Genomic DNA, 15144 nt, shown 5'->3' on the forward strand with positions numbered 1-15144 from the left:
GACAAGAGATAGGGGCAGCCAGTATAGAAAACAGTATGGAGGTTCCTCAAAAAATTTAAAATAGAACTACCACATGATGCAGCAATTCCACTTTTGGGTATTGATCCAAAGAAAACAAAAACACTAAGTCAAAAAACATTTGCACTCCTGTGTTCACTGCAGCATGATTTACAATAGCCAAAATATGGAAACAAGTGTCCATTGTCAGATAAATGGACAAAGACAATGTGATGTACATTCAGCCATAAAAAAGGATGAAATTGTGCTATTTGTGAAAACACAGATGTACCCTGAAGACACTATACTAAGTGAAACAGGTCAAAGATAGAGAAAGCAAATACCATGTCATCCCACTTATGTGTGGGGACAAAAAAAAAAAGCAGCTCATAGATTCATAGATACAGAGAACAGATTGGTGAATGCCAGAGGTGGGAGGTGGGGGTGGAGAGAATGGAAGAAGGTGGTCAAAAAGTATAAACTTCCAGTTACAAAATAAATAAATCCTAGGATGTACTATACACAGCGTGGTGATTATAGCTAATAGCTGCAATGCACACTTGAAAGTTACTAAAAGAGTAAATCTTACAAATTTTCCTCACAAGGAAAAATATATTCTGTAACTGTATGGTGACAGATGTTAACTAGATTTATTGTGGTAATCATTTCACAATATATGCAAATATCAAATCACTTTATTGTACACCTGAAACTAATATAATGTTGAATGTATCTCAACATTTTTTTAAAGATTTTATTTATTCATGAGAGACACAGAGAGAGAGGTAGAGACACAGGCAGAGGGAGAAGCAGGCTCCATGCAGGGAGCCCGATGTGGGACTCAATCCCAGGACTCCAGGATCATGCCCTGGGCCAAAGACAAGTGCTAAACCACTGAGCCACCCAGGGATCCCCAAAATTTTTGTTAAGGCAGTCTTTAATATCACTAAAGATATAGGGAATGGGAAGCACTAACTTCTGCCTTAGTCACACTGGAGTCATTATTGAGATGAATCATGGATATGAGGTTCGGTTGCTCCCCTACATTGGTAAGGACATCACAGCTAACGCTAAATTGCCCTAGAAAATGTGGGGGAATTTGGGAACAGAAGACCTAGAACTGAAATCCTAGCTCCAAAGTTCTCTGGCTACGGTTATCTGGGGGCATCCACTTTACCTCTCTGAACCTCAGCTTCTAAGTCTGTCATGTGGGGATGATAATACTTTAAGAACCATTAAGAAGATTCAATCAAAGTGCTTCAAAATCTATAAAGCACTGTGCCACAAAATTTGTTGATTATTCTCTTCTACTGATGACACTTTCAGCCAGCAGGATAGGAGATCCCATAGGATAAAATCTGGGCAATCACCCCAACACACTGTACCTTAGGAATGGTTTGTTGAGAGAAACAAATCTAATTATTCTTTATAGTTCATGGCTTGGGTACTTTTCATCCAGTGATATAAGGAACTTAAAGGAGGAGATGGGGATAGTTAGAAATGGCAGGTGGGATTTATGCTAATTTTGTAGGACAAAGAAGGGCTTCAAAATGATTTTGAAAATTCATAATCAAAGTTGCTCCCATTTGTTATCATATTCACTTTCAAGGCCAGAAATAGAAAGAAACTTTACTAACAATGGAATTTATCTTTCATTTATCTTTTTCTTTTTTAGAGTGAACTCTATGCCCAATGTGGGCCTTGAATACATGACCCTCAGATCAAGAGTCCCATGTTCTACCAACTGAGCCGGCCAGAAGCCCCTAATTTTCACTTAAATAATATTTTATGGTATTTAGACATACTCTACATTATTCCAAACTGTATTTGAGGTAAGACACCTTACATTTTTTGGTACCACTTTGTGATTTTGCAAAGAATTTAATAATTATTAATTAATTGGTAGTGGGTTTTTTTTTAAGATTTTACTTATTTATTTATTTATTTATTTATTTAAGAGAGAGAGAGAGAGAGAAAAAATGAGGAGGGGGTGCAAAAGGAGGGGGAGAAGTAGACTCCCCACTGAGCAGGGAACCCATTGTGGACCTGGATCCCAGAACCCGGAGATCATGACCTGAGCCAAAGGCAGAGGCTTAACTGACTGAGCCCCTCAGATGCCCCTCAACTGATGGTATTTTTATAGTGCTATCTTCTTAATTCTATGAAGAAGAAAGTCAGGGGCAGCAAGGGTGGTTCATCCTGGAGACCCGGGATCGAGTCCCACGTCAGGCTCCGTGCATGAAGCCTGCTTCTCCCTCTGCCTGTGTCTCTGCCTCTCCCTCTCTCTGTCAAAATAAATAAAAAATCTTTAAAAAAAAAAGAAGAAGAAGAAGAAAGTCATACATAGGAAAGGTGATAAATTATTTTTATTATGTGCAAGGTTGGTTAGACAATTTTAGACCCAAGCTGTTTTCCCTAGTATTGCTTAATTCCCTGTTCCCAAGTTTCTCCATCTGTAAACAGAGTAAAATAATCTCCTACTGTTTTTCCATTTCTAATAAAATTATGTATGTAAAGTGTTTTGGTAAATTCAAAAGAACTGTTATTATTGTCCATTATCCATCAACTCTGCTAAGTGAGAGTATATTTCTTAGTCACTCTAACCCACAGCAATTCTGAAACAAAGATGCAACCCTAAAGAAACCCCTTTATTCACCTAGGAAGTATTCACACATAAGGGAAGTCCGTACAACATGCATAGGGGGAGCCGAATTAACTAGGAACCCCAGAGGGTCCGCCCAGCTGCTTGGACATCCAAACCTGGCACTAAGCAAATGAACTCCTAAAAAATCACAGGAGGCATTAGAGTACTCACCCAGCCATCTGACTCACTCACAGCATCTGGGCATGAGAAAATTTTATTTCCCAAATCCCACTTCCCTGCCCCCGTCTTCCCTAGCCACACATACAAACAATCTGGACAGTCCATAAGGTAGAGGATAATTTTAGGGGGTTCCCCAGGGCCTGGCTGGATGCTTTCCAATCATTTCTTTCTGGCCTGTGAAATCAGATGCACAATTTCTTTATACATGAGAAAAAAATGAAATCAGTTTCTATTTGCAGAGTGAGATGGAAAAAATGAAAATCACACACAGCTATGTCACAGATTCTTAGAAAGGACCTTCCTAAGCTAGAAGAGAGGAAGGAAGCAAAAGAGAAACTTTTCAAAAGAAAAGGAAGTTTGGGGACGCCTGAGTGGCTCAGCGGTTGAGCACCTGCTCCTGGCTCAGGGCATGATCCGTGGTCTCAGGATTGAGTCCCATCAGGCTCCCTGCCTGGAGCCTGCTTCTCCCTCTGCCTACATCTCTGCCTTTCCCTCTCTGTGTCTTTCATGAATAAATAAATAAAATCTTTTTTAAAAAAACAGAAAAGGAAGTTTGATTTGTGAACCCCTGGAAAGCGTCCCATGCACTTGGTCTCACATACATACACGGCACAGTCAAGGTTTTAGAGCATAGTTAGCCAATAAAATCAATGAGATTTCTGGATTCATTCTAACCATTGATCATGTGGTTTAATCATCATGGCCATTCCAGAAGTAAAGAACTGTGTGTAGCTCTGGATGTGCTTCTGAGCTTTCCCACACCACCCTTCTTTCTCCTAACAGACATACAATAAATTTTAACATATATGAAATTTGGCTAAAATGAACATCAAGAATAGATTGTTGGACCAAAAAAAAAAAAAAAAGGCCTGGGACATTAGATCTCACAAAACGCCTACACTGATTCAAGAATGGAATAGGAAAGGGACACCTAGGTCATGATCCCGGAGTTCTGGGGTCGAGTCCCACAGCAGGCTCCCCACAGGGAGCCTGCATCTCCCTCCACCTATGTCTTTGCCTCTCTTTCTGTGTCTCTCATGAAAAAATAAATAAAATCTTTAAAAAAAAAAAAAAAAGAATGGCATAGGAAAGAAGGACACTGATTAAGAAGGAGGATATGGCCCAATATTCTGTATCTAAATGTGATTACAAAGGAAATCATCACATACCCAAATTTTGCCGGCCACATAAACCCACCTCCACCCTGAGAACATCAGATTCTCTTCCAAGGATCCCTCCTTCTTTGGTACTGGTAGGTGTCCTCCAGGGGAAATGACATCATGTGAGCTCTGGAACCAGTCCAGACAACCATAGAGCTTGTTGACTCCAGATTGCCCATGAACCTGAACTGCTCCTGCAGAAGACTATCCAGTATTGCTCTACTCTGCTCAGGTCAACAGTGCTCCCCTTGCTTTGAAGGGGTTCCCTTCTCTGAGTTCTACTCTCTGAAACAATAGATGATGATCCTGCTATGGGGTCACATTCTTTCTTCTGACCCAGGGTAGTAGACTCAGGGGAGAGGGCAAGGGGAGAGAGTACAAACAACAGCCACCATATGTTTCTGCAAACTACAATCCTAGCCTCTCAGACCCTCTTCATAGCCTAGTAATTCCTCCTTGCAATTTGCCTCCTGCGACTGATATCTGCCCCACCTTCCCCACCAATGTTGATAGAATTTCACTCATAAACTCATTTAAGCGTCATCCTTATTATGTACCTTATTAAGTAAATTTCTAGGTATAAGAAGATTCCAGAGTTTACTGCCCAGGGGGTAAAGCTCTAGTTGTAAATTATGACTGCTTCATATATCCTTCTCTACCATTTAAATGGATGCATTTCTATTCCTAACCATCCCGACCATCCTTGACAGTCCATTCACCAACAGATCCTTGCATGCCTGGGATGCCAAGTATACACCTTATGTTTCTGTGCTCTCCATTACAGTGTCAGTAATAACAATTCACATTTGTATAATGCTTGACATTTTATAAAGGGCTTTCACATTTATTACCATTCTGGAGCCTCGCATCATTTCCGTGAGTAAAGCAAATCGAATATTGCTACTTTCATTTTAGAGCTATAAAAATGGACACTCAGAGAGGTAAGGAGATTTACCCCCAATAGCATTCAGCCCAGGAGGTGATGAGCCCATCACAGAAACCAGATCTTAAGACTCCTGGTGTTGGTTCTTTGCAATACATAATCCTGTTACCCTCTAGCTTTCAGCCCCATGGGCCTCTCTAGGCTCCCTCACTTGACTTCCAGCTAAATTCAAATAATCTCCTTGAAAGTAAATTTCCAAGCTTTCAGGCCATCCAACGGAGTTCCCAGAGAAGCACTCTTTCCCACTAGAAATAGGATAAGAAAGCCCACTGGGTAAGTATTCTTTGGAGTAAATTAATTTTGGAATAATCTAACCTGACTTCCAGCCAGAATTCTACACCAGCAGTACGCAACATAAAAGTCTGATGAATAAAATCTTAACTTATAGCATGAATTTGCTTCACTTGACTTATTTTGAGGATACATGTTTGCAAACCAATTGAAAAATAAAAAATACTCTGTTTAATTATATTGCAATCTATGGTTGAATTTCATTTAAATGGCATTTATAATCGGCACATTTTTCAAGTACTGCATTTGCCAGAGTTGTATGTAAGATTATCAACATTTGTACAACTTCAATCCAAGTTAGCATCAATACACATCCCACAGATTAAGGGGCAAGTCACTAAAGGACAGTGGCTGTCACATTTCCATAAAATACAATTAAATATAGTCAGAAATAATTTGGTTCCCAGAATTTGCTAAAACAGCATATGGCATGTTTTCAAAATTAATGAGCACTGATTGAGCACCTATGTTGTGCTCAGCATTGTAGAGAATTCAGAAAAGTGAAAGGAATGTCCTAAGATAGTCGGAGGAGAGGGACACCCCAGGGTACTGGGATCAAGGTGAAAGTATATAATCATTATCATCATCATCATCGTCATCATCATCATCGCTATTATATTATTTGTCAATTACTGCATGCCAAGCACTGTGCTTAGTATTTTGTTTGAATTATCTAATTTAATCTTCATAACAACTCAATGAGATAGGTACTATTATTATTCCAATTTTATAGAAAATAAAAGCAGGATACAAAGAAGTATTTTATTTAAGGTCACGTAGCAAAGAATTGAAGGAGCCAGGATTGGAAGTCAAATATCTGATTCTCCTGCCTGTGTATTCTTAGCCTCTTTCCTGTAATTGGAGAAGCCTTCATGAATGGCTGGATCTTTACTATGGCCCTGAAAATTAGGTAGGGTTGGTTAGGAAGAAAGGAAAGAATGAAGATAGGATAAGCAAGTAGCAAAAAAACAAAGGCACAGGGGCAAGCACTTGCATTTGACCTGTAAAAGATCCCTGAAGAAAATTAATGGCAGGAAGTAAAGTAAACAAGACAGAGTAAGACATATAAGAGAAAACCTTCAAAATAACCTAAGCATTTTTTAAAGACTTGAGCCATTGGAAACAGAAAGTCATGTAGACAGACTCTTGTGTGGGAAAGTGACAATGAAAAGGCATTGTAGTACACTAGCAGCATATTCAGGAAAGGGGAGAAGAGGGTGACTTGAAAGAAGCAAACCAATTATTACTTATTGTCAAATCCCCTACAGACCCTGCTCCTTGGTCATGGTACATACTCAGTAAATGTTTGTCAGATCAGTGGACAAAAACTAGTAGCAATAAAAAAGAGAAGTATAAGTCCAAGAAAGAATCTGCAGGAGTCACTGACAGACTGTTCGTTAAGAAAAAAGAAAAGAAAGAATGCAAAAATGGCACCAAAGTGCTACTCTAGGTTAAAAAGATGGCTGATGACGGAGTTGGAAAGGAGAAAAGGGGGGTTCCAGATGGGTAGAAAGGAGGACGATGAGTCTGCCATTTTGAAAATGTGTTTGAAAGGGAAATAGAATAGACCTAGGATACATTTAAGATTCTTTGAGGGTAGAGGGACACCTGGGTGGCTCAGCGGTTGAGTGTCTGCCTTCAGCTCAGGGCGTGATCCGGGATCCGGGATTGAGTCCCCACATCAGGCTCCTCACATGGAGCCTGCTTCTCCCTCTGCCTGTGTCTCTGCCTCTCTCTCTTTCTCTCTCTGGGCCTCTCATGAATAAATAAATAAAAATCTTTAAATAAGATTCTTTGAGGGTAGAAAACACAGTCCTTACTCATCATGAAATTCAGATAAATAAAAGTTGTCATTTTATTTATGGGCCACTCCTATAGGTAACTCCAAGTAGGTAAAACTTTTTAAACATAAATGTCTCTACTAGACCTATTTATCAAAGACTTGTGAAGAAAAGAAATTCATAATGTACAAGAATACTATTACAAATTGAAAAGAACTAAGCAAAAGGAAATAAATCAAAGAGTGACACTCTTTTCCTGCTCCTTGTGACATGCAGCCAGCACTGGCCATTTGACAGATATGAAACACCAGCCTTTACTTATCAAAATACAAAAAAGGAAAAAAATCATGTAATGACTTCTCAGCAAGAAGCCATTAGACAGATGTAATCATAATGGGACCAAATATTCCTATAAATGAAATGCATGCATTTAGGACCACAAGCAGAGTTTAAAAGCAGCTAACACAAAAGGTAAGCAGAGTTGCCTGTGCGTATATACAACGGCTCAGATGTGATAGAGCAATCCAATTGGTTCTCAAACAAACTGAATTCTGAATTTACAAGACAAACTCAGTATCCATTAGCTTAAAATTCAAATGACCCTCAGAGAAAGCCCAGCTGTGGCAAAAGGAACTATTATTCTCAAAGTAAACTTCTCCCTTCTGATCAGGCACCTACATCCAATCACTGAAGCTACAGCCTTGTCCATCCAAATTATTTGCTTTCAAAACAGCCTGACAACTTGGCTCATTCTTTAGATGCTTTAAGGCCATCAGAATGACCAAGTGGATGACAGCATGTAAGATTCATCTAAATAAAAGGGCTCATTGTAATGGACAAAATCAAGATCTTTACCACACAAATAGAGAGGGGGAAAATGCTTGAAAGTGTAAATTCTTTCAAGAGAGAAGGGTTGGGGTCGATTAAAATATAAAACTGGAAAGATCCACAAATGTAGCCTGGGGAGTCATTCAGCCCATGGAGCACATTTGTTGTTAGTAGATGCAAAGCAAGAGAAATTGAGATCCAACTGTAGTGTTCTAAATAAAAGGCATATCATAAAATGTGCTCAGGTAACATGCCAAACCTTCTACCCAATTTAGAGGCAGAATATTTATCAAAGGTTATTTGGTAAGTTAGTTGTTTGAAATCCTGAAAATATTTTCTCCCAAAACATAATGTTATTCATGGTGATTGGCTTCCCATGGTAGACCACAAAAATTTCCTAATGTATAGTGTCATAATGCTTAAGCACAGTACTGGGATAATGAGGTAGTACAAATTGTTCTGTAAAAATTGAATCTTACCATCCTATATAGCAGTGCTTTTCAAATCATGAGTCACAACTCATGAAATCAATTCAGTGGGTCTTCCCCTGTTTAATTCTTAATAGAATGGAAGAAATGGAATGGAAAGAACAGAACTGCAAAGATCAAAGTACGTCCCCGGTCATAAGTAAAAGTATTATTCTTGAAACTTAATTTTAATGTTATAGGTATAAATAGCTGTGTGCATTCAGGATTGCAAAGTAAAATATATTTCTTACTGTGGGTCACAGTTAAAATAGTTTGAATGTCTTTTAGCAAAGCTTCCATGGGGTGCCTAACACAAAGCCAGGGTTTAATAACATTTGTTAAATGAATGAATGATTGCAGTTGGTCCCAGGGTTGTGGGTTATTGTTAAGCTGAATGAATGATTGCGTGAACTGGCAAACACACGAAGAATGAATAAATAGGATGCCAGTGATAACACCTCTCTCACTCTCAGATCTGACACTTGCAGAAGAAAACTTGCTCACTTCAGCATTTCCATACTAGTGAGGCGATGGGGACAGATGGTTGCCCAACTGCAATTCCCTATAGGTAGTTTCCTTGGCTTGGGACAGGGTCTCCGTCAGATAGAGGCCGTTATGAGGGAAAGATAGGGACAAGCTTCTACAGTTGAGTAGGATTGGACTTTAGGGCCTGGGTTCTGAGGGGAGGAGGAGAAAGGTAAGATGGGGTTGCCAGATTAGCAAATAAAAACACAGGGTGCTGGTTAAATTGAAACTTCAGAAAAACAACAAATAGTTTAAGAGCAAAGAAAATCATAAACCTGCAGAGTTGGAAGATCTGTTTGATCCATCAGTTACTTATGTGATGCAAAATGATGTGTACAGTACTCTACTGGGGGTGTAGAAAGAAAAAATACTTAGTTCTTGAGCCTGAAGAGGTCAGAGACAATGCAGGCAAGGACCTCAGCAATGACCATGCACTGGGCACCATTCTAAGCACTTTCCAGGCATTAACTCATTTACCCCTAGCCACTCTGCATTCCGCACTGCTATCGTCCCCACTGAAGACAGAAAACTGAAGCACAGAGAAGTTACAAGAGAAAGTTACCCTAAGTCTCATATAGAAACACACCGATAGTATTCAGTAGGCCTGCAGTAGAGGCCTGGCTGTGTCCAAGGGGGCTGGGGCTAGAGGAGGGATCTGAGCTGAACCTTGCAGAAAGAGGAAACTTTAATAGATGAATTGGGGGGCGGGGGGGGGGGGGAACACTCCAGGCAGAGCAACAGCTCAGCAGCAAGAGGACATGATCGAGAAATGGGCGTAGACCAAAGTTGCCGGAGTACTAGGAGGATAGTCAGAGGAAGGAAAGACCGGACAAGAAATTCAGGTAGTGAGCACACTGTCAAGGGGAACTGCTTTCCCTGCTGCATCTGCATGCAAAGGCAAAGCACCAAAGAATTGGGGGTATATAAATGGACAGAGTTGAGTTAGGCTATTAAGGAAAATTACTTGGGCAATGGTCCAAAAGATCGAGTGGAGGACGCAGCAATCAGAGGCGAGGAAAAGATCAGCTAAGTCAGCACAGCTGGCTGGCCAAGCACTGTGGAATCGGAAGTAAATCCTCTCAGACCTGATCCATAGTAGGGAGTAACCTTGCACAATTCCGGTAATGACCCTGAGCCCTGGCTCCCTCACTTCCAAAACAGAGATGACAATACAACTTAACCTCATAATGTCATTGGGGAATAAAACAGGACAACACGTAGGAAATGCTTCCTAAGTGGAAGCTGTCCGTCAAGGTTCATGGTGATTGAACTTGAATCTTTCCCTTCACAATTCCTCTGAGTTCAATCAGCCTTTGATTGAACATTTCCAGGAGTAAGGTGCTCACACCATCCCAACGGTAACACCATGAAGGGGAAAGAACGAAAGAATGCAGGTGTTTACCTTTCCTATTTCCAAAGAGAAAGAGTATAGCTACGAATAAAGCTGAGATAGAAAACAAAAAACAAAACACCACATACCAAGTAACCATAGTTGAAGAAGGGAGACGAACTTTGAGATCCTCACTCTAACACATGTCGCTAGAGTGACCTTAACCAAACTACTTAACCTCTGTAAACCTCGATTCTCTCATCTGTAAAGTATGGTTGTTGATACCTATATCATGAACCTATCGGGAAGATAGCTGAGATTGTAGATGCTCTGCCCTTAAAACAATGCCTACCAGAGTAGACAATCATGACAGTTATTGTAAGGCCAGATGTGTTCCACTCAATGGATGTGGCCCCCGAAAGGTGCCCCTCCAGGTTAGATAACAAAGGATGGCAGCATTAAAAATGCAGGTTTGCAGACTGAGGGAAGGGGACCCAGGAGAAAAAGTAGTCACCTCTGACTGTATAATTCTCCGCCTTTTTCTGCTCTGAAACCAGACCCCATCACTGACTATCAGGAAGGCACAATACAAAGCAACACTGAGGCTGAGATGGGAGACAGGTTCATAATATGGCAAAGCTGACAGGGGCAGGAATGGACATCAGGGCCAGACATCCATTCACCTAAGCACATGGGACACATGTAAGTAGGACCTGCTAGGTCTGAAACCACCACTGTACTCTTAGAATGTCCTACCTCTATAGCCATCAGAACATACAGAAAGCCCATTCTTTCCGCAGAAGCTCTGCCTTGGTGAGGCACAAACATTATTTCAAAAATCTAGCCCAGTGCTCCGGGCACCGCCGTGACTGAGATAAACTTATTACCCTTTTATTTTTTCTTGAAATTTTAAAATTGTCTCTCAAAGACTTAGTTCATAAACTTAAATACTAAGACAAGGTAAAGGGAAGATTAGCAAAATGATCATGAAGACACTGTGTTTCAAATGCACACCATCTGTCCTTTTCCTCTGAAGATGACACAGCAAGGTACACACTGGACCTGTTTTCCAACACCAGTGACTTTCTGCCCCTTTGTTCTCCACAACCTGTCACCCGTTCTCCCTTGTCACACAACAGCAAACACACAAGAGGTCCTGTCGGGATTCAGTACTCTTTCAGGCAGAAATCTGTTTGCAAACCAAACTGGCCAGTGTAGGAAGAAACCACATTGTTGGCCTCCTCCTAACCAAAATGAGACCAAAGGCCATTCATTATGAAAACATCCATCTCTTCTCTTGATCTCCCTGCAACTAAAGGTAGCCTCCCAAGTTAGAATTAGAGCATTTGGTGGAAATGAAAGGCTGCCTAAAATTTCTCATGTCCTATCACTTTCACTTTTAGGAAATGAATATTTAGAAAGGTTTAAGAATATCTTTCTTACACATTTCTTTCCCTCCCAAATATAGAGAGCTCATTTATGAATAAGAATGTGTTGCCTGAGAAGAAAGCAACCTCAAAACACATTTCTGACTCAGTTATTCATCTCTTTGGGCAGATTTTCCCCTATAGGTAGGGATGGCATGATCTCTTAACTCTTCCAGCAACACTGATTAAAAGCGATACCTGATGGGGTGATTCAAGTCAACAATAAATCAATCATGTGTAGAAAGGAGAAAGCAGAGATTATAGTAGCTCCTGCCCCCATTTGGGTAGAAAAGAACACAAAGCAAGATATATGGAGTTATCGAGGACTGAGGGAAGTGCCTTTCCCAGAAGGTCTTCAAAGACAAAACAGCTACTCATTTTCTTAATTGTCTAAGTATGTCTCTGACTACTTTTTAAGCTGCCCTCCAATCAGCAATGATTGAGAGCCAATAATTCTAATTTCTTAGAAATTCTAATTTCTAAATTCTAATTTCTTAGAAATCAAGGTGGGGCATCCATTGGCTGGAAGACCAAACAGACCAGAATATACAACCAAAAGACAGTACATACAACAAAATTGCTGTGGGTCGACAACTTAAAAACAAAAATCCAGGGTAGGGGATGCCTGGGTGGCTCAGCGGTTAAGAGTCTGCCTTCAGCCCAGGGTGTGATCCTGGACTCTAGGTATGGAGTCCCACGTCGGGCTCCCTGCTTGGAGCCCCCTTCTCCCTCCGCCTATGTCTCTGCCTCTTTCCTTCTGTGTCTCTCATGAATAAATAAATTAAAATCTTAAAAAAAAAAAAAAAAAACTGGCTTTGAAAAAAAAAAAATCCAGGGGAGCCTGGCTGGTTGGCTCCGTTGGTGGAACATGCAACTCTTGATCTTCTGGGTATGAGTTTGAACCTCATGTTGGGTGTAGGGATTACTTAAAAATAAAATCTTTTTAAAAAATAAGTTAGTTAAAATGAAAATCCAAATACAATGAAGACAAAGTCAGAGAGAAAAGCAATTTTAAAGGAGCATCTCACCTCTCTGAAATGACCCCCAAATGCTACCAAACATTTACATCACAGAGAAGGAGGTCGGCAGAGATGTAACATGCCAAAGGAGACAGCTGATTTTAGCTGCAGACCTGGAAAACTTTACTTTTTCAGACTTTTCATGATTTTTTTAGATTTCAGGCCACCAAGCACCCAAGCATTTCAGTCTGGTTTCTCCCAGTCTGCTCCTGTTTTCCCAGCTGCTCTTGATCACTTACTATTGAGATCTCCCTGCTTAAAAACCGATTTGTCACACAACAGACGTTGCGCGTTGGGCAATTGGAGCTCTAAAATCAAAGCAATGTGACCACAGGACCTCAGAAGGTAAGAACACCTACAGTGCCAAAGGGGAGAAGAGATTCACTGCAGCCAGGGAAGCATGTGAGCTTGCAGCCTGAGGATTTGCCTTGCCGAAGGACCAGCTCTCACACCCATGAGAGAAGACCCCAAATTCTGCTTTCCCTGACCAGTCAGGAAACTGCAGAGAGAGGGCTGAGGTGGCTCCTCCAGTAACCCTGAGGCTGGCAGGAGGGGTCGTCAGGCCCTGGGCCTCAGCAAGGAGCACCCCCGAGAACACAGCGCTGGTTAACCTGCCATCACAGCTGTGGCCTCTGCTCTGCTGGGTAGATAGAGACAAAGGATATACTGTTCCCACTGTGGACCTAAGGGAAGGGGGTGCCTGTGCACAGTGTGGAGCTCCCAGCTGAGCAGCCGGTGTAGGTTTCCCAGTAGACCGTTGCCGCCACGGCTCCCCTCAGTAGGACACGCCGCCAGCCTTCTCCTAAGTGATGCCCTGCAGAGATGCTCACAGCAGCGCCACTGCCACCTCAGGCAGGTGTGGGCAATTAGATGTACCTGCCTTCAGAGCCGCCCTGTGTTCACCTGACTTGGCAAAGCCCATGTTAACCCTTCCCCTCCCCAGCGTATCTCCCCCACCGAAGAAAGGAGTTAACTTCGCGGAGTTCGCAGTGTGCTGGAGGTCGGGGGAAGGGAAGAAACCTTCTGACCTAAAGATTTTTACTGTTAGCTCCCCCCCCCACCCAGATTAAAAGGGGGGGTGGGAAATGAAGCAGCAAACAGGGGTGGGAGGATACTGCTCGTCTTCGGACATTCCTGGCATTTTAGGTAAAGAGCAACTCGCAAAAGTCAGTCCAGATTGACAAAAAAAAAAAAAAAAAAAAAAAAGTGCTCGCCTGTCCACCTGTCAGCTAAGGGAGGCAAGACCGCAGTCGCCGAGGTCCCGGCTTCAGGTCTGCTCCTCGCCCTCCTCGCCCTGCCCGCGCACCCTCGGGCACAGCCGGAGCCCAGGGCCGCGCTCGGGGCTCGGGGCTCGGGGCTCGGGGCTCGGGCTCGGGGCTCGGGGCTCGGGCTCGGGCTCGGGGCTCGGGGCTCGCGCTCGGGCTCGGGGCTCGGGCTCGGGGCTCGGGGCTCGGGCTCGGGCTCGGGGCTCGGGGCTCAGGCTCGGGGCTCGGGGCTCGGGGCTCGGGGCTCGGGGCTCGGGGCTCGGGCTCGGGCTCGGGCTCGGGCTCGGGCTCGGGGCTCGCGGCCGCGGGACACGCCCTCCACCTACCTCCAACATGGGAGCGGCGCCCTTGCTCGGCAACGTGCAGCCCAGGAGCTCGGCGACAAACTTTGCCATAGACGAGCGCGGAGGCGGCGCCCTCCCGAAGCGCCCGAGCGGCCGCCCGGCTCGCGCTCAGCCCGCGGGCGGGCGGGGCGGGGGCCCCGGGGCTGGGGGGGGCGGGGGCCCCGGGGCGGGGGCGGGGGCGGGGGCGGGGGCGGGGGGGGCCGGGCCGTCCGCGCCCGCGGGTCCCGCTGACTGTCACCACGACCGCGGCAGAGGGAAGGGCCCCGGCGAGGGGGCGCGGGACGGCCAACGGCCCCGCAGCCCCGAGCCGCGCGCGGCCACCGCCACCGCCACGGCCACGGCCACGGCCACGCCCGCGACACCGCCCGGCCCGAAGGCGCGGGGCGGCGGGCCGGGGGCGCCCAGTGCCCCCGCTTCCCCCTCCCGGCGCGAACCGAGACGGGAACCCGGGCTGCCGCGGGCCGGGCGAGGTGCTGCTGCGAGGCGCGAGCTGCCCCGGGGCCCCCACCGGCTGCCGCCAGCCCACCCTGCCTCCCTCCGGGAAAGGAGAAGCTCCGGAGCCTGGGGGGAGGGACTCCCCCTCCTCTCCTCACACTCCCCTGGTGTGGAAGGGAGCAGGCACAGGTGCGCCCGGAAGGGGAAGGCGCACTCCGTAGGCACAGGCGCTGGGCCAGGTAAGCTCCGCAGCCACAGCCACGGCCCCCCGAAAGGATGCTCAGGCCAGGAGACAGACACACACAGCGGTGGCCCGGTTTCTCTTTCCAGCCCTATAAGGCCTGTCTTATTAAAAAGGAAGATGCTCTTAGGACACAAGACCTATGTACATCTCAAACTGTGGCGTACCTAAGAATAACCTGGAGACCTTGTTTAAAATCAGAAGCCCTGGGCCCCAACTCCCAGTGTTTCTGATTCAGACGGTTTGGGACAAGCCCAGGATCCGCTT

At 44.3% G+C, this 15144-nt stretch overlaps 1 protein-coding gene across 2 annotated transcripts in view; it reads right to left on the bottom strand.

The window, feature by feature from the left end:
* Positions 1-14308, bottom strand: part of RASGEF1B (RasGEF domain family member 1B) — a 559901-nt gene extending 545593 nt beyond the window's left edge. The window contains exon 1 of one of the 2 annotated variants that reach the window (XM_041759001.1): positions 14184-14308. In XM_041759001.1, the coding sequence (XP_041614935.1) occupies positions 14184-14252 (69 nt within the window). In that variant the 5' untranslated portion in view covers positions 14253-14308. The remainder of the gene's footprint in view (positions 1-14183) is intronic. The other variant, XM_041759002.1, reaches the window with a different exon arrangement.
* Positions 14309-15144: the final 836 nt, after the last annotated feature.

This window comes from Vulpes lagopus, chromosome 6 (assembly GCF_018345385.1).
Source record: "Vulpes lagopus strain Blue_001 chromosome 6, ASM1834538v1, whole genome shotgun sequence".
Classification (NCBI taxonomy): Eukaryota; Metazoa; Chordata; class Mammalia; order Carnivora; family Canidae; genus Vulpes; species Vulpes lagopus.